This window comes from Salvelinus sp. IW2-2015, linkage group LG9, assembly GCF_002910315.2.
Source record: "Salvelinus sp. IW2-2015 linkage group LG9, ASM291031v2, whole genome shotgun sequence".
Lineage (NCBI taxonomy): Eukaryota > Metazoa > Chordata > Actinopteri > Salmoniformes > Salmonidae > Salvelinus > Salvelinus sp. IW2-2015.
In genome coordinates this window covers 14,272,687-14,292,536 of record NC_036849.1, presented here as the reverse complement: position 1 = coordinate 14,292,536, position 19,850 = coordinate 14,272,687, and the positions used below count along the sequence as shown (strand labels likewise).

Genomic DNA, 19,850 nt, shown 5'->3' with positions numbered 1-19,850 from the left:
CGCCGCCTCTGGGTGAGCAGTTTCCTGCTTGCTTATTTCCTTATACAGCTGACTGAGTGCGGCTTAGTGCCAGCATCCATCTGTGGTGGTAAATAAACAGCCACGAAAAAAATGGATGAAAACTCTTGGCAAATAGTGTGGTCTACAGCTTATCATGAGTTACTCTACTTCAGGCGAGCAAAAGCTAGAGACTTCCTTAGATTTCGTGCACCAGCTGTTGTTTACAAATATACACAGACCGCCCCCCTTGTCTTATCGGAGTTTGCTGTTCCATCTAGCCGGTGCAGCGTATATCCCGCCAGCCGAATGTTTTCCATGTCGTCATTCAGCCACGATTCGGTGAAACATAAGACACAGTTTTTGATGTCCCGGTGGTAGGATATTCGTGATCGTACCTCGTCTAATTTATTGTCCAATGATTGTATGTTGGCAAGTAATATTGATGGTAAGGGCATATTTCCCACTCGCCGTTGGCGGATCCTTTACGAGGCACCCCACCCTGTGTCCTCTATACCTGCGTCTCTTTCTCTTGCCAATGACGGGGATTTCAGCCTTGTTGGGTGTCTGAAGTACATCCTGTGCGTCCTGCTTGTTGAAGAAAAGATCTTCGTCTAATCCGAGGTGAGCGATCGCTATCCTGATATCCAGAAGCTCTTTTTTGCCGTAGGATACGGTGGCAGAAACATTATGTACAAAATAAGTTACAAATAACGCAAAAACCCCCCCACATAATTGTCAGTTTACACGATTATACGATAATTGTGCAAGTCCTAATTGTATGTAAAAAAAATATATGCTAGGGCTGTCAGAGGTAACTCGAGTTAACTGTCATTTTAGTGCATTTTTTTAAACAAATTTGTGATTAATCGCGTTGTCTGAAAACATCCAAAATACATAATTTATACAAGTAAAAACAACAATGCGATGTCAAAACAGGTTGACATTGTGGTTAAAGAATTTACCAGATTTTGCTAACCATTACCTTGGACAAAATCAATAAGTCAATATTCCTGTAATGCGACTTGAATAACAAATCTTAAAAAACAGCATCAATTGGAGATTAATGAAAGTAAACCATGCGATTAACTCAATGAATTTCCCTCCCCCCCGTTTGACAGACCTTTTTATACTAATAAATTTGCTCAGAGAAAGATATTGTGTTGAACAAGCAATTTAAAAAAAATCATAAAAGACAGTTTATATTCTTAGAAATAAAATCAAACAAAATGTAATCTGCTTAACATTCTACTTTTTAAATTGAATCTGTATTGTGGCCCTTCCATGGCTTCCTGTTTCACTGGGGTATAAAAACTAGGTAACACAATGGAGAAAAAATACAGAAATATGTAACTTTTTGGGTGTCCCGACCAAATTCACATAGAAATATGAGTTAAAGATCTGACATGTTCTTCGAAAGCAATTCTAAAAAAACATTAGATTTGTTCTACGTGCACTATTTCTATGCATCCCGTTCTTAAATTTCAGCTGAAAATACATGATTGGTTATTGAAAATATAATTTCACAGCGGTTTAGATGGTACAATGATTCTCAACACTATACTTGCTTGTTTTGTCACAAACTAAAATTAGGAGAACTATTAGAATTTTAGCAACCAGGAAATGGCTGAGCGATTTCTGCATATTTAAGAATTTTAAAACCACTCGCACGTGGTAAACTAGCCTGGTAGAGGGCGCAAGTGGTTCTGGAGGTAAAGAAAAATCCAAGGGCCACAGTTGGAGAATTACAGAACTTGGGGTCACCAAATTTCCAAATATACAATTAGACACCACCTTCATGCCAATAGACTCTTTGGAAGGGTTGCCAGAAAAAAAACTTTAATTGAGAGCAACCAACAAATGTAAACGCCTGGAGTTTGCTAAACGGCATTGGCAATTGGATTGGAACCGGGTGCTATGGTCAGATGAGACGGAAATAGAGGTCTTTGTCCACGCAAACCAGCAGTGGGTTTGGTGTCGAAGGAAGGATGCATATGCAGAAAATAACCTCATACCTACTGTAAAACATCTTTGATATTATGGGGTAGTTTTGCTTCCACTGGTCCTGGGGCCCTTGTTAAGGTCAACGGCATCATAAATTCTACTAGGGTACTAGGACATTTTAGCCAAAAACCTGGTTGCCTCTGCCAGGAGGCTGAAACTTGGCCGTAAGTGGATCTTCCAGCAAGACAATGACCCCAAGCATACATCAACATACACAAAAAAATAGTAAAATAACCACAAAATCAACATTTTGCAATGGCCATCTCAGTCTCCGGACATGCACCCCATTTGAAAACCTGCGGTTTGAATTGAAGAGGGCACTACATAAGGCCAGACCGAAAGATATCAAGGATCTAGAAAGATTCTATATGGAGGAATGATCTAAGATCCCTCCCAATGTGTTCTCCAATCTCATAAACGGGGAGGGTGCACAAAGTATTGGGGATTTTAACAAGGCTAATCTGAAAACAAAGCTCCCTAAATTCTATCAGCATATCGATTGCGCAACCCGGGCTGGCAAAACCCTGGATCATTGTTACTCTAACTTCCGCGAAGAATATAAGGCCCTCCCCCGCCCTCCTTTCGGAAAAGCTGACCACGACTCCATTTTGTTGCTCCCAGCCTATATACAGAGACTAAAACAGGAAGCACCCGCGCTCAGGTCTGGTCAACGCTGGTCCGACCAATCGGATTCCACGCTTCAAGATTGCTTCGATCACGTGGACTGGGATATGTTCCGCATAACGTCGAACAACAACATTGATGAATACGCTGATTCGGTGAGCGAGTTTATTAGCAAGTGCATCAGTGATGTTGTACCCACAGCGTCTATTAAAACATTCCTCAACCAGAAACAGTGGATTGATGGTAGCATTTGCGTAAAACTGAAAGCGCGAACCACTGCTTTTAATCAGGGCAAGGTGACCGGAAACATGACCGAATACAAACAGTGTAGCTATTCCCTCCGCAAGGCAATCAAACAAGCTAAGCGTCAGTATAGAGACAAAGTGGAGTCACAATTCAACGGCTGACACGAGAGGTATGTGGCAGGGTCTACAGTCAATCATGTACTACAAAAGAAAAACCAGCCCCGTCGCGGACCACGATGTCTTGCTCCTAGACAGACTAAACAACTTCTTTGCTTGCTTTGAGGACAATACAGTGCCACTGACATGGCCCGCTACCAAAACCTGCGGACTCGCCTTCACTGCAGCCAACGTGAGTAAAACATTTAAACGTGTTAACCCTCGCAAGGCTGCAGGCCCAGAGGGCATCCCCGGCCGCGTCCTCAGAGCATGCGCAGACCAGCTGGCTGGTGTGTTTACGGACATATTCAATCAATCCTTATTCCAGTCTGCTGTTCCCACATGCTTCAAGAGGGCCACCATTGTTCCTGTTCCCAAGAAAGCTAAGGTAACTGAGCTAAATGACTACTGCCCTGTAGCACTCACTTCCGTCATCATGAAGTGCTATGAGAGACTAGTCAAGGACCATATCACCTCCACCCTACCTGACACCCTAGACCCACTCCAATTTGCTTACCGCCCCAATAGGTCCACAGACGACGCAATCGCCATCACACTGCACACTGCCCTAACCCATCTGGACGAGAGGAATACCTATGTAAACATGCTGTTCATCGACTACAGCTCAGCATTTAACGCCATAGTACCCTCCAAACTCGTCATTAAGCTCGAGACCCTGGGTCTCGACCCCGCCCTGTGCAACTGGGTCCTGGACTTCCTGACGGGCCGCCCCCCAGGTGGTGAGGGTAGGTAACAACATCTCTACCCCGCTGATCCTCAACACCATGTCCCCACAAGGGTGCGTTCTCAGCCCTCTCCTGTACTCCCTGTTCACCCATGACTGTGTGGCCATGCACGCCTCCAACTCAATCATCAAGTTTGCAGACGACACTACAGTGGTAGGCTTGATTACCAACAACGACGAGATGGCCTACAGGGAGGAGGTGAGGGCCCTCGGAGTGGTGTCAGGAAAATAACCTCACACTCAATGTCAACAAAACAAAGGAGATGATCGTGGACTTCAGGAAACAGCAGAGGGAGCAGCCCCCTATCCACATTGATGGGACAGTAGTGGAGAGGGTGGAAAGTTTTAAGTTCCTCGGCGTACACATCACGGACAAACTGAAACGGTCCACCCACACAGACAGCGTGGTGAAAAAGGCGCAGCAGCGCCTCTTCAACCTCAGGAGGCTGAAGAGATTTGGCTTGTCACCAAAAACACACAAACTTTTACAGATGCAAAATCGAGAGCATCCTGTCGGGCTGTATCACCGCCTGGTACGGCAGCTGCTCCGCCCATAACCATAAGGCTCTCCAGAGGGTAGTGAGGTCTGCACAACGCATCACCGGGTGCAAACTACCTGCCCTCCAAAACACCTACACCACCCGATGTCACAGGAAGGCCAAAAAGATCATCAAGGACAACAACCACCCGAGCCACTGCCTGTTCACCCCGCTATCATCCAGAAGGCGAGGTCAGTACAGGTCCATCAAAGCGGGGACCAAGAGACTGAAAAACAGCTTCTATCTCAAGGCCATCAGACTGTTAAACAGCCATCACAAACATTGAGTGGCTGCTGCCAACATACTGACTCAACTCTAGCCACTTTAATAACGGAAGAATTGATGTAATAAATGTATCACTAGCCACTTTATATAATGTTTACATACCCTACATTACTCATCTCATATGTATATACTGTACGCTACTGCATCTTGCCATCTTGATGTAATTAAATGTATCACTAGCCACTTTAAATAATGTTTTCATACCCAACATTACTCATCTCATATGTATATACTGTACTCGATACCATCTACTGCATCTTGCCTATGCCGTTCGGCCATCACACATTCATATATTTTTATGTACATTTTCGTATTCATTCCTTTACACTTGTGTGTATAAGGTAGTTGTTGTGAAACTGTTAGGTTAGATTACTTGTTAGATATTACTGCATGGTCGGAACTAGAAGCACAAGCATTTCGCTACCCTCGCATTAACATCTGCTAACCATGTGTATGTGACAAATAAAATTTGATTCGACACAACAGTGGTAGGCCTGACCACCGACAACGACGAGACAGCCTTAAGGGAGGAGGTCAGAGACCTGGCCGTGTGGTGCCAGGACAACAACCTCTCCCTCAACGTGATCAAAACAAAGGAGATGATTGTGGACTAGGAATAAGAGGACCAAGCATGCCCCCATTCTCATCGACGGGGCTGCAGTGGTGCAGGTTGAGAGCTTCAAGTTCCTTGTTGTCCACATCACCAACAAACTAACATGGTTCAAGCACACCAAGACAGTCGTGAAGAGGGCACGACAAAACCTATTCCCCCTCAGGAAACTAAAAAGATTTGGCATGGGTCCTGAGATCCTCAAAAGGTTCTACAGCTGCACCATCGAGAGCATCCTGACTGGTTGCATCACTGCCTGGTATGGCAACTGCTCTGTCTCTGACCGCAAGGCACTACAGAGGGTAGTGCGAATGGCCTAGTACATCACTGGGGCCAAGCTTCCTGCCATCCAGGACCTCTATACCAGGCGGTGTCAGAGGAAGGCCCTAAAAATTGTCAAAGACCCCAGCCACCCCAGTCATAGACTGTTCTCTCTGCTACCGCATGGCAAGCGGTACCGGAGCGCCAAGTCTAGGTCCAAGAACATTTAATCAAATAGCTTCCCAGACTATTTTCATTGCCCCCTCTTTTACACCGCGGCTACTCTGTTACCATCTATGCATAGTCACTTTAATAATTCTACCTACATGTACATATTACCTCAACTAACCAGTGCCCCTGCACATTGACTGTATACCAGTACCCATTTCAGACTATCCTTTTGTGAGGCGCAGCCGGGAACTAGTTCTGTACGAAGGCGAATGGTGGGGTTGATAAACCAGAATTGGAGGATCCTCCATCATCGTTGAAATCTCCAGTTTGGGAACATTTTGGCTTCCCAGTAGAAGAAAAAATGTATTGAACTTAGTAGGAAATCAACTAACTGTATTGAATTTATTAGAACATTCATTAATTTGACCAAGATGATAATAAAACATGAACAAAATGCTTAAGTGATTTGTATTTTCCTTCAACTTTCTGAAATGGCAACAGCGTGGGAATGTCCCTGTCTGTGTGTGTGTTTGTCTACCACTATGTAGCTGTTAGCGATGATGCCAATGACAACCGTCTTTTGGTAGATGGAAAGGCTTTCCCAAAAACCTTCTCAATTAAAGTGGAACTGACAGCATTTTAGCAACATGAAATCTTTTTTTTTTTTTTTTAAACAAGCTAGCACATTTTCACACATTCATAGAATGTTTGGGAATGACGTAGATATTCTTGAGCAATATAGAGTGGGAAAGTGGCCGTGAGTTTGGACAATTAATAGACACAGCAGTTTTATATATTTTGGGTTAGTTTCATGTCTTTTGCCAAAACAAAAATGTACTACAGTAAGTATTGGCATTTCATTTTCCCGCAGTACCAAAACCGAACCGTAGACCCAAAACCGCAATACAGACCGAACTGTGAGTTTGAAGAAACAATTACACCCCTATTATTTATTTAATACAGTCATTTTTTGCTCATCTCTTTTAAGCAATGACAAGAATTTGGGACGTGACCATACATAACATTCCCATTTGGAAGACCAAAGACTGCTTTCAGATTAGACGGTGTCCAACCATTAAACATGTTCCAAGAGCGGATGGGGCACCTGAGATATTGATAAGGGTGGTGTCCATCTTGCCTCCCTTGCCAGGTACAAAGCTCTCAATGAAGGTGGGTCCTCCAGTGCGTCTCATTCTGGACAGGCTGACCTTGACGAACTCCAGGTTGATGCTGAGTGAATCCTTCCTCCCAGTCACAGAGGACGGCTCCTCATCCACTGTACCTTGAAAGAACAGATATGAGACAAGACTTCATAGCGCTGTTATAATGCTACACACTGACTGATGGAAGTCTGAACAACCCTGTATCACTATGAGGCATGCTGTACAGCGCGGTTGGTGGACTACACTGCAATTATAATGCACAGGAATAAAAATAGGCTTTAGAATATATGAATACATTTTCAGGATGTTAAACTTTCACCACACTTTTCCATACCTAGAGGTCCTGGGCCTGGGGGCAGCCCTGTGACGGCAGACTTCTGTTTCCCTGCACCGTAGGGGTGGAACACGTAGAGGGAGAAGTCTGACATGCAGGCGGTGAAGCTGAGCCCTGAGGAGTTGCTGGGGGGGGCGGTGAGGTCTGACTGGCTGCTGCTGTGACGGGTCCGGCCCAGAGGGCTACCCAGAGATGGAGAGGGACCTGGAGGTTAGATCAAAGAGGTGTTATTATGGACTAGATAGACTTAGAAATTGAAATGCAGCCACTCGCACATCTATAGGTTGCTTTACAGGTGCATTGGTGTGTTGCTATCCAAACCTCCTTTGATAGGGGGCGGTTTGAGGATGTGTTGGCTCGGGGGGGTGGAGGAGGGTGGGTGTGGGCTGTCGGTAGGTTGGGTGCTGGATGGGATCTCCATTTCACCGCGATTAGAGGAGAATACCAGGTCTAGAGATGGCAATTTCAGCATACACTCTACTCTGGACATGGGCAAGCAGCTGAAGCGGATCTGAGAGGGCTGGAGACATGGAGTCAGATTAGAATAGAATTAGAAAACTTTATTCATTTGAGTGTGGTGTCTCAGTGTCTGGACATTGTGACAGCAAAACATACTAATTTAAAACACTCATATTGTACAATGGCGAACAGAGTGACATGAGCTTTGCGAGCCATAGTAAGGCGGGCAATTTGAGGTAGGTTACCTGTACTCTGACGTAGACCACCACGTCCACAGGGAAGGAGGAGTAGGCAGAGGTGGAGGAAACCAGGGAGGTGGTGGACTCCTCCAGGGGATCCACTGGCTCAAACTGGCCTATGTCCTCCTCCTGGGAGTTCACAGCTGAGACACACAGACAAAACGGGGTCAGCTTTGAGCAACGGTCTAGTATGTTGTTGGTCATTAAGGCCCAGCAACCCCATTCTAACCATCTCTCTCCCACGGCAAACAGGCGATGGATTTGCAATTAAATGACCCTACATACCAGTATAGTTCCTTTCCACAGTGGTGATTGGAATGGTCTCCAAGGCTTTCTCCAGGAAGTCCAGAAGACAAGGGCTGATGACCATCTCCTCTGGGAGGGTCTGAAGGGCCACCCAGGCATACAGCTTGGCTGTCTTCACCCCACCACTACCCTTGCCTTTGGCTGCAGAGGACACATGATCTGAGTTTGACAGGGTCACACAAAGCTTCACTACTTACACCAACATTGGTAATTACAATAGGCCTAGAACATTGGGATGCTGTGTTTAGTGTGACCCATTACCTAACTAGTGATGGAATGAAACACATAGTGGGACAAACTTATCAAATGTTCTTTCATTTACAGAACTTTCTGGTTCCACCTTTTATGTTTTCTTTCATCTGGAGAATAACAGTTTTTAATTAAACAGCCCCTTTATCTATCCACCCACTACGTGTCTGAAACAAAATTATTAAATTAACTGGATCTTAAAACATTCCAACACAGAAATCCCAATCGTCGTCAACATTCACAGATCAAAGCCTTGGACACGACTACACAAGCATGCATTACATTGATTGGGTGGGTTGATTGAGGATGTCTATGGCCACGATGGAGATGTGGTGCTTTACTGTAGATCAACACAGAAGGTGAAAGGGCATGCAAGTAATAATGAGAGCTCTCAGTACCTGATGGTAGAGGTGGGGGTGGGGGAGGAAGGAGCGTGTTAGTCTTGCTTTGGGCAGCATTGGGAGGGTTGTGAGGGCCGCAATCTTTCATACCATACAGCTTGGACTCTTTGGAGAGGGTGCGGGGGAGGGAGGATCCTCGCGAGGCATTGGGTGACTCAGTCTTCATGGTTTTGGAGTTGTAGTGCAACTGGGGTTGGAGGAAATAGAAAAATGGTTACTAAGGATGTGCAACATTCCTTTTCAAGACGATTTGATACGTATCTAGATACATGGGCTCCGATACGATACAGGAATGATAGATTTAAGTTTGAAACGGCACGATGCGGTCTGATTAGAGGAACGAATCGGTGCGATTCGGTTCAATGTGATTCGATGCACTAACATTAGTTGCATAAACATTCATTGTCCATTCTAAATTAAATCTGCTGCTGATGGAGCTCATGAGCTGAAACTGTCTGAGAGGATTTGTCTTGTACGTGTGTGTGTGCTTTTCACACACAACAGTGTCTAGGGTTTTTCAAGAATAGTGCAACAAACCAAAAACATCCAGTCAGCGGCAGTGGCCCAGGTCCCTGATGTTCTTCTTGGCCTTCCTGCTACACCTGGTGTTGTATGCAATGTTCCCTCAATTTTCTTCCATGACTGAGCAAATTTGAACGTTTGGGAAATTCTGTGCAACTTCCACCGTGCGTTTTCTGTGAACGCTTTAAGTTAGTTTTAAAAGTGGTCAAGTAGGCTACTGTGGCTATTTGATCATAATGTAGAACTACCAGAGTGGCCTACCATCAAAAACAATGGAGAAAATGCATCCCATAACATGTTAACATGGAAATACCTGTTCTATCGTTCAGCCTACAGTTGCAGCCAATGTGTGGTGTTGAAGCTAGGCCTACATTCCATGAGACTTTTGAAAAAAACATGCAGGGCTTGACATTAACCTGTTTATCCACTTGTCCTTCAGACAAGGAGGTGACTGCTGAAAATGTTGTTGTGTTGTTTGATGCATCATTATTCCCATACCATTATTACAGAGAATCAGACAAATTATTCTACCTTGTGCCAATTGGCTACTTAGCTTATTCAAGCCTGTCTCAAAATACGACACTGCCCCATTTAAGACAAAAAGCAAATCACTCTCCCATTGCTGACTACAAATAATCTATAACTGGGATAATAACTCACTAACTAGCAAAGGATGTGCACACAAATGTAAACACGTCGCTACATGTAGCTATCGCTTTGATCTCAAAACAAGGGCATCTACTCAGGACCGCTCATGCTATAAAACAGTCTTTATTTCACCTATATTTAACCAGGTAGGCCAGTTGAGAACAAGTTCTCATTTACAACTGCGACCTGGCCAAGATAAAGAAAAACAGTGCAACAAAAACAACAACACAGAGTTACACATGAACAAACGTACAGTCAATAACACAAAAGAAAATAAAAATAGATTGTTCTATGTACATTGTGTGCAAATGTAGAAGAGTAGGGAGGTAGGCAATAAATAGGCCCTAGAGGTGAAAATAATTACAATTTAGCATTAATACTGGAGTGATGATGATGTGCAGATGATGATGTGCAAGTAGAGATACTGGGGTGCAAAATAGCAAGAGGATAAGTAATAATATGGGGATGAGGTAGTCGGGTGTGCTATTTACAGATTGGCTATGTACAGGTACAGTGATCGGTAAGCTGCTCAGACAGCTGATGCTTAAAGTTAGAGAGGGAGATATAAGACTCCAGCTTCAGAGATTTTTGAAATTCGTTCCAGTCATTGGCAGCAGAGAACTGGAAGGACAGACGGCCAAAGTAAGTGTTGGCTTTGGGGATGACCAGTGCAATGTACCTGCTGGAGCGCGTGCTACGGGTGGGTGTTGCTATGGTGACCAGTGAGCTGAGATAAGGCGGGGCTTTACCTAGCAAAGACTTATAGATGACCTGGAGCCAGTGGGTTTGGCGACGGATATGTAGTGAGGGCCAGCCAACGAGAGCATACAGGTCGCAGTGGTGGGTAGTATATTTTTTTTTTTTTTTTTTTTTACCTTTATTTAACTAGGCAAGTCAGTTAAGAACAAATTCTTATTTTCAACAACGGCCTAGGAACAGTGGGTTAACTTCTTTGGGACTGGGGGGCAGTATTGAGTAGCTTGGATAAAAAGGTGCCCAGAGTAAACTGCCTGCTACTCAGGCCTAAAAGCTAGAATATGCATATAATTAGTAGATTTGGATAGAAAACACTCTGAAGTTTCTAAAACTGTTTGAATGATGTCTGTGAGTGTAACAGAACTCATTTGGCAGGCAAAAACCTGAGAAAAAATCCAACCAGGAAGTGGGAAATCTGAGGTTTGTAGTTTTTCAAGTCATTGCCTATCGAATATACAGTGTCTATGGGGTCATATTGCACTTCCTAAGGCTTCCACTAGATGTCAACAGTCTTTAGAACCTTGTTTGAGGCTTCTACTGTGAAGGAGGGGGGAATGAGAGCTGTTTGAGTCAGGGGTCTGGCAGAGTGCCATGAGCTCAGTCTCGCGCGCTCCCGTGAGAGTTAGCTGCCTTCCATTGCATTTCTACAGACAAAGGAATTATCCGGTTGAAACATTATTGAAGATTTATGATAAAACATCCTAAAGATTGATTCAATACTTCGTTTGACATGTTTCTACGAACTGTAATTCGTCTGAATTTTTGCTTGGACTTGCCCGCGCCTCCTGAGTTTGGATTTGTGTACTAAACGTGCGAACAAAAAGGAGGTATTTGGACATAAATTATGGACTTTATCGAACAAAAAACATTTATTGTGGAACTGGGATTCCTGGGAGTGCATTCTGATGAAGATCATCAAAGGTTAGTGAATATTTAGAATGCTATTTCTGACTTCTGTTGACTCCACAACATGTATGTATGTGTATGGCTTGTTTTTGTGTCTGAGCTCTGTACTCAGATTATTGCATGGTGTGCTTTTTCCGTAGAGTTTTTTTGAAATCTGACACAGCGGTTGCATTAAGGAGAAGCGGATCTAAAATTCCATGCATAACACTTGTATCTTTTAGCAATGTTTATTATGAGTATTTCTGTAAATTGATGTGGCTCTCTGCAAAATCACCGGATGTTTTGGAACTACTGAACATAACGCGCCAATGTAAACTGAGAGTTTTGGATATAAATATGAACTTTATCGAACAAAACATATATGTATTGTGTAACATGAAGTCCTATGAGTGTCATCTGATGAAGATCATCAAAGGTTAGTGATTGATTTTATCTCTATTTCTGCTTTTTGGGACTCTCTTTGGCTGGAAAAATGGCTGTGTTTTTCTGTGACTAGGTGCTGACCTAACATAATCGTTTGGTGTGCTTTTGTCGTAAAGCCTTTTTGAAATCGGACACTGTGGCTGGATTTATAACAAGTTTATCTTTAAAATGGTGTAAAATACTTGTATGTTTGAGGAATTTTAATTATGGGATTTCTGTTGTTTTGAATTTGGCGCCCTGCAATTTCACTGGCTGTTGGCGAGGTGGGACGCTACCGTCCCGAATATCCAAGAGAGGTTAACTGCCTTGTTCAGGGGCAGAACGACAGATTTTTACCTTGTCAGCTTGGGGATTCGCTCTTGCAATCTTTCGGTCCAACGATCTAACCACTAGGCTACCTGCCGCCCCAATATGGGGCTTTGGTGATAAAACGGATGGCACGGTGATAGACTACATCCAGTTTGCTGAGTAGTGTTGGGGGCTATTTTGTAAATGACATCGCCGAAGTCAAGGATCTTTAGGATAGTCAGTTTTACGAGGGTATGTTTAGCGGCATGAGAGAAGGAGGCTTTGATGTGAAATAGGAAGCCGATTCTAGATGTAATTTTGGATTGGAGATGCTTAATGTGAGTCTGGGAGGAGAGTTTACAGTCTAACCAGACACCTAGGTATTTGTAGTTGTCCACATATTCTACGTCAGAACCGTCCAGAGTAGTGATGCTAGTCGGGCGGGAGGATGCGGGCAGCAATCGGTTGAAGAGCATGCACTTAGTTTTACTAGCATTTAAAAGCAGTTGGAGGCCACGGAAGGAGTGTTGTATGGCGTTGAAGTTGCAGGGGGTGCTGAGATGTTGGCCAGGGTAGGGGTAGCCAGGTGGAAAGCAAATGCTTATGGAAATTACCGATCATCGTAGATTTATCAGTGGTGACAGTGTTTCCTACCCTCAGTGCAGTGGGCAGCTGGGGGGAGGTGCTCTTATTCTCCATGGACTTTACAGGTTCCCAAAACTTTTTGGAATTAGTGCTATTTCTGTTTGAAAAAGCTAGCCTTAGCTTTCCTAACTGACTGAGTATATTTGTTCCTGACTTCCCTGAAAAGTTGCATATCGCGGGGGATATTTGATGCTAATGCAGAACGCCACAGGATGTTTTTGTGCTAGTCAAGGGCAGTCAAGTCTGGGGTGAACCAAGGGCTATATTTGTTTTTGGTTCTACATTTTTGGAATGGGGCATGCTTATTTAAGATGGAGTGGAAAGCACTTTTGAAGAGCAACTAGGCATCCTCTACTGACGGGATGAGGTCAATATCCTTCCAGGAAACCCGGGCCAGGTCGATTAGAAAGGCCTGCTCACTGAAGTGTTTTAGGGAGTGTTTGATAGTGATGAGGGGTGGTCGTTTGACCGCGGACCCAGTACGCACGCAGGCAATGAGGCAGTGATTGCTGAGATCCTGGTTGAAGACAGCAGAGGTGTATTTAGAGGGCAGGTTGGTCAGGATGATATCTAAGAGGGTGCCCATGGTTACAGATTTCGGGTTGTACCTGGTAGGTTCCTTGATAATTTGTGTGAGATTGAGGGCATCTAGCTTAGATTTTAGGACGGCCGGGGTGTTAAGCATGTCCCAGTTTAGGTCACCTAACAGTACGAACTCTGAAGATAGATGGGGGGCGATCAATTCACATATGGTGTCCAGGACACAACTGGGGGCCGAAGGGGGGGAGGGGGTCTATAACAAGCGGCAACGGTGAGAGACTTGTTTCTGGACAGGTGGATTTTTAAAAGTAGAAGCTCGAATTGTTTGGGCACAGACCTGGATAGTATGACCGAACTCTGCAGGCCATCTCTGCAGTAGATTCCAACTCCACCCCATTTGGCAGTTCTATCTTGTCAGAAAATGTTATATTTCAGGATTTTTGGTGGCCTTCCAGGATTCAGACACGGCTAGGACATCCGGGTTGGCGAAGTGTGCTAAAGCAGTGAATAAAACAAACTTAGGGAGGAGGCTTCTAATGTTAAAATGCATGAAACCAATTATTTTACGGTTACGGAAGTCAACAAATTAGAGCACCTGGGGAATGGGAGTGATGCTAGGGGCTGTCGGGCCTGGGTTAACCTCTACATCACCAGAGGAGCAAAGAAGGATAAGGATAAGAGTACGGCTAAAGGCTAAAAGTACTGGTCGTCTAGTGCGTTCGGGAACAGAGATTAAAAGGAGCAGGTTTCTGGGCGCGGAAGAATAGATGTTGTCAAGTTCAAAGTGAATGGCACAGATCCATATATGGCAATGGTCTATTTACATATAGGCCTGCTGCAGCTTTGATTAGTTATGGCGCACCGGTTTGTGTAGAGTATGGGCCTGAGTCGTGCCTGTCAATGCAATAGAATCCAACCCCTACAACAAAATCTCTTGCATAGTTCATTTTGCATACTAAATCTTGCATAGTTTATTTAGTTTTGGTATGTTGCATTGATTGTGGCTAATATTGCATTGATTCGATCACAATTTCCACAGAAGAGGGAAACGTTCAGTGTTAACTAATGGGGAAAACTCTAGAAAGTTGAGTGAAGTTCAATGTCGTGTTTCTCTGCGCGCGCTGATATTTCTTCTGTGCCGCAGTCCCGGGGGAGCTTAGAGGGAGCATTGGTTGTAGGTGTCCTGGAGGGCAGGCAGTGTGCACCCAATGGTGTGTTCGGCTGAGCATACCACCCTCTGTAGTGCCCTGTGGTCACCGGTGGTGGAGTTGCCGTATGCGTTCGATTGTGCTCCTGTAGAACACTGTGAGGGTCCTCGGGACAGGCCACATTCTCTCAGCCACTTGAGGTTGAATAGTCGCTGTCGTGAAGGCAGTTTATACAATTTTAAAAACATCACAATACATTCACTGATTTCACAACACACTGTGTGCCCCTACTCCACCACTACCATATATGGGTGTCCAAGCTGTGCGCCAGTAGTTCAAACAGACAGACAGCTCGGTGCATTCAACATGTCAATACCTCTCATAAATACAAGTAGCGATGAAGTCAATCTCTCCTCCACTTTGAGCCAGGAGAAATTGACATGCATATTATTAATATTAGCTCTCTGTGTACATCAAGGGCCAGCCGTGCTTCCCTGTTCTGAGCCAAGTCGTTTTTTGTGGCACTTGACAACACGACTGAACAGTAGTCCAGGTGTGACAAAACTAGGGCCTGTAGGACATGCCTTGTTGATAGTGCTATTAAGAAGGCAGAGCATCGCTTTATTATGGACACACTTCTCCCCATTTTAGCTACTGTTGTATCAATATATTTTGACCATGACAGTTTACAATCCAGGGTTACTACAAGCAGTTTAGTCACCTCAACTTGCTCAATTTCCACATAATTTATTACAAGATTTAGTTGAGTTTAGGGTTCAGTGAATGATTTGTCCAAAATACAATGCTTTTAGTTTTAGAAATATTTAGGACTAACATTCCTTGCCACCCACTCTGAAACTAACCGCAATTCTTTGTTAAGTGTTGCAGTCATTTCAGTCGCTGTTGTAGCTGACATGTATAGTGTTGAGTCATGCGCATACATACATGTCTGTGTGGTTTGACCATTTCAGCTCCTCGAAGATGTGTATGCCGAGGAACTTTTTGACCGTCTCCACGTCGGCCCCGTTGATGAAGATGGGGGTGTGCCCAGTTTGACAGTGCGCAGTTTACTAGGCTACTGATATTGCCTGGGGTTGTTCGCCATGCAAAATGACTTGCAGATAAATGATCTACTGTCAATGCAGTTACATGCTTAGTTCGATGCTAAAGGAGAGGATGTATCAGTCACAAAAGATGAGGTACAGTATTTTCGGAAGGTAGAAAAAAAAGTGAACCGGTTCAGAATGTTTAATTGATTCTCTGACCGATGCATGCTATATTTGGATTAGTTTGGGTTCCAGCGGAACGATGATCTTGTATTTTAAACATTTGAATCAGGTACCGATGCGTATGGGGAAACATTATATCCCTAAATGGTTACGTATCAGAATAATTTAACTCTTAAAATCATCAATGGCAATATAGTTCCTAGCATTTAATACATCATATTGATGGGTCATCATTTAAACACATTATTTATACCATGCTATAGATAGGATAACATAACAGTAATGGAGTGAAAGCAAATTAACTGACCTTGACATCCACTCCCGGAATGTAAAAGACAGTGGTCTCCAGGTCACTGGATTTGGTCTGCAGAGAGGAAGGCACCTTCTTCCCGGACAGGAGGTGGGTGGTTGAGGTGTAAGTGGGCTGGAGCTTCTTCTTCTTGGGTGGAGACTCCTGGTCCAGACTCCTGGAGCTGCGGTCACAACTCCTACAGTACAGGAGGTTAAATAGCTTTCTAGAAACTTTGGTAAAACTTCATCCTTAAGAGTCTTACCCGGGAGTGGGGGAGGGGGATACTAAGCTAACATATGGAATGGTTTTAAGATGGTCATACCAAGGATCATTTAGCTATTTGATTTTGAATTGTATGATCAAAAAAATATTATTTGATGAAACATTGAATTTGACCTTGAATAACAGATTCATAAAATGGAAAAACAGTAAAAAAAATCTATCAATGGGAAGTTTGTTTTAAAGTGGCTGTCCGATACCTGAGAGATATCACAACAATCACAATTTATTTTTTATTTTCTTAAACTGTACACATAAAAAAAACAGTCTCTAAACTACTTTCATATACACTGAGTGTACAAAACATTATGAGTACCTGCACTTTCCATGTCATAGACTGACCAGGTCAACCCAATTGAAAGCTATGATCCCTAATTTATGTCACTAGCTAAATCCACTTCAATCAGTGTAGGAGACAGGTTAAAGAAAGATTTTTAAGCCTTGAGACAATAGAGACATGGATTGTGTATGTGTGCCATTCATAGGGTGAATGGGCAAGACAAAATATTTAAGTGCTTTTGAACAGGGTATGGTAGTAGGTACCAGGCGCACCGGTTTGTTTGCAACACTGCTGGGTTTTTCACATTCAACAGTTTCCCGTGTGTATCAAGAATGGTCCACCACCCAAAGGACATCCAGCCAACATGACACAACTGTGGGAAGCATTGGAGTCAACATGGGCCAGCATCCCTGTGGAACACTTTCGACACTTTGTAGAGTCCATGCCCTAATGAATTGAGGCTGTTCTGAGGGCAAAAGGTGTGTGTGTGTGTGGGGGGGGTACCTTCAGACGAGCTTGTGAGGCTTGTGGGCATCATAGAGGATAACAGAGAATATCATCCTGTTCCTAAGTCTCATCTTTCCATAGATTGGTCATATTAGTTTTTTAGGCCAAACCGTTCAGACGCTACAGACGTTTTCGTGAGAAGACTGATTTTCAGGATGTCTCATGGTCTGACAAACCATGAGACACCTTCCACCGCAGGTGTGGTGGATTGAGACGCAGCCCATGCATATCTCTAGCTTAAACAGATGGATTTTGATGGAGATGTTTTATTATGCTAATTAGATTTCTGTGGCGGGCGCGGACATCGACTCGAGGTGGTTAACTTAAAGCCTGCAGATATAATACTTGATGATTTGTCTAGGTTATAATAAGGCATAAGTTATTAAATAGTTAGAAGATCCCTAGGGTTCAGGGCCGTACCTTCTGAAGGAGACATCCTCGTGCTCGGGCTGCTGGGTGGTGGGGTGCAGGACACACTTGCCACTGTCAATCTCCACACGCACGTCCAGCTCAAAGTCGATGTTCCTCTCAGTGACTGAGCTCATGAGGCTGCGGTTGGTGGGTGTGCTGGGCCAGCGCTCACTGAACATCTGGCTGACAGCGGCGAAGCCTGATGGTTTTCTGTGTGGTGGTTGGCTGCGACATCAGAACAAACAGGGGTTGTGTTTAGTAGGCAGGAAAACGTTTTTTTCCTGGCCAAACAAAGACGAGAGAGAGGTGGAAAGGGGAGGGGGGATAACTCACACAGTCCTCCTGAAGTAGCTAGAAGACCTCTCGCGGTCAAACTCTTCCTCCTTGTCAGAGTCCTCTGAGGAAGAGGAGGAGAGCTCGTCGCGCCGCATGTCGTCGTGCTGGAAGGGAATGCCAGGTGAGAAGACGGCGGGGGTTGCAGGGGCACTGAACACTGAGTGGGGTTCTTGGCTAACAGATGGGAAATGATGAAGGTGATGAAGATGAGGATGGAGTGGCTCGTCAATGGTGATGGATAACAGGTCCATTTCTGTCTCCTCCGGAAACTTCAGCAGAGAACATATGGGAGGTGTTGAGAGGGGGACAGTTAGACTCTTTTAATTAAAAAAGGTCAACATTTTGAAAGTGCTCTAAACTCTGTAGCAGATAACATCCTGTTCAAAGTATCTGTATGTTTGTGTAGTAATGCATTTGTCACGATTTGTTATAATTGCCAATACACAATGTGCGTTACAGTCATAATCTACTCTAGCTTGGCATCTTCAAAAACATTTTTGAAACATGGCCAATATCATGGCTATTGCTAGATGTAATGTACATAACTAGAGGCTACAATGTCCTGTAATACAGACTGCTATGTGCTTGAAGTTTTTTCCCCCAACAGGCAGCTCAGAGATCATGCAGTGCTCTGGGAGAAGACAGAGGAAAGGGATATGGAGTCAGAGATGAAGAGGATGAAGTGAAGGATGAAGACACCTGGGCAGAAAGAAGCTGCAGGACAACGTCTTCTCTCAGGACAGTGGATGAAGCTGATCACCTCCCAAAACAAAAAACATTGCAACCCCTCACAAAGGACAGTATAGCCATAAACAACCACTGTCCTGAGCAGTTTGCATAAAGTATACATTTTCAAAAAGTAAAGGACGAAACCTCAATGTTACCTCTAGTCATGGCTTTGAGGCACAATTATTCTGAGGTTGGCCAACCTAAGGGTTTAGAGTGTTAGGCTCAGAGGCTCTATACATCCTAAACGTCTTAAATCATAGCTACTAGGGTTGGCATAGCTGCTGCAGTTAGAAAAAGAGATCTGTGATCGAAAGAAGTTGATTTGGAGCGACATGAAATTTCATAACAGGATGCGAGTGTGTGAATCAATGGCACATTGAAATATAATCTTAAACATTTAGTATATACATGTACAGCATACTATGCAGGCACACTACCATACACATCCATAAGTCTAACCATATCTACAGAGCCGCAATATCGCCGATGACTAATGAATAATTACAGTTTTCTTTGTAACACATAATCAGATGCAATGGCTGGTAGAAAGCCTTCTTATTAATAGCATATTACTCCCTACTAACCATATTGCCATTTGAGTTGTATTGTAAGTGCATAAAAAATATTAGCTCGAGTGCACTTGACTTGCTGATCTCTTGCTACTGAAGATGGTAAGGCATGCATCAATCCAACATACATGAAAATCAAGCATTGATTGATACTACTAGCCTTTTTCTCATCATCCTGTTTTGAATTGCCATGTTTTCAAACAAATCAGTCTTTGACAATTTATTAGAAGAAGAGGAAGAAGTGGAAGACGAAGAAGCTGAAGGTTCTTTTTTGATTTTCATTTGTTTGGGATTGCTTTTGGTTGTTTTACAAATACCTTGAAGACCTCTCCTGGACTGACTGGTTGGTTTGTAGAGTCCTGATTATTAATCTTCAGTTGAACAGAAAGAGAACAATGGAATCCATCCAAAAAATGAAAGCATGGCAACATGTTCAAGAGGGGATTTTACGCTCAAAAGGCACACAAAGGAATAATCCACTCCAAAACTATTGTAATTTGTGTTTTGCGTCATCATGACAATGTGGCAAGTTACAATTTGCTTTTTGAAAGTCC

General features: G+C 43.8%; 1 protein-coding gene across 18 annotated transcripts in view; it reads right to left on the bottom strand.

The window, feature by feature from the left end:
* LOC111968621 (bridge-like lipid transfer protein family member 1) overlaps positions 1-19,850 on the bottom strand; it is a 143,185-nt gene that overhangs the window by 18,228 nt on the left and 105,107 nt on the right. For 8 of the 18 annotated variants that reach the window (XM_023994337.2, XM_023994331.2, XM_023994323.2 and 5 more), the window contains 10 exons: positions 19,614-19,667; positions 17,996-18,267; positions 17,672-17,887; positions 16,201-16,381; positions 8,786-8,975; positions 8,118-8,297; positions 7,839-7,975; positions 7,456-7,654; positions 7,135-7,338; positions 6,743-6,919 (listed from right to left, as the gene is read on the bottom strand). In XM_023994337.2, the coding sequence (XP_023850105.1) occupies positions 6,743-6,919; positions 7,135-7,338; positions 7,456-7,654; positions 7,839-7,975; positions 8,118-8,297; positions 8,786-8,975; positions 16,201-16,381; positions 17,672-17,887; positions 17,996-18,267; positions 19,614-19,667 (1,810 nt within the window). The remainder of the gene's footprint in view (positions 1-6,742; positions 6,920-7,134; positions 7,339-7,455; positions 7,655-7,838; positions 7,976-8,117; positions 8,298-8,785; positions 8,976-16,200; positions 16,382-17,671; positions 17,888-17,995; positions 18,268-19,613; positions 19,668-19,850) is intronic. The other 10 variants (XM_023994327.2, XM_070445146.1, XM_070445145.1 and 7 more) reach the window with 7 other exon arrangements.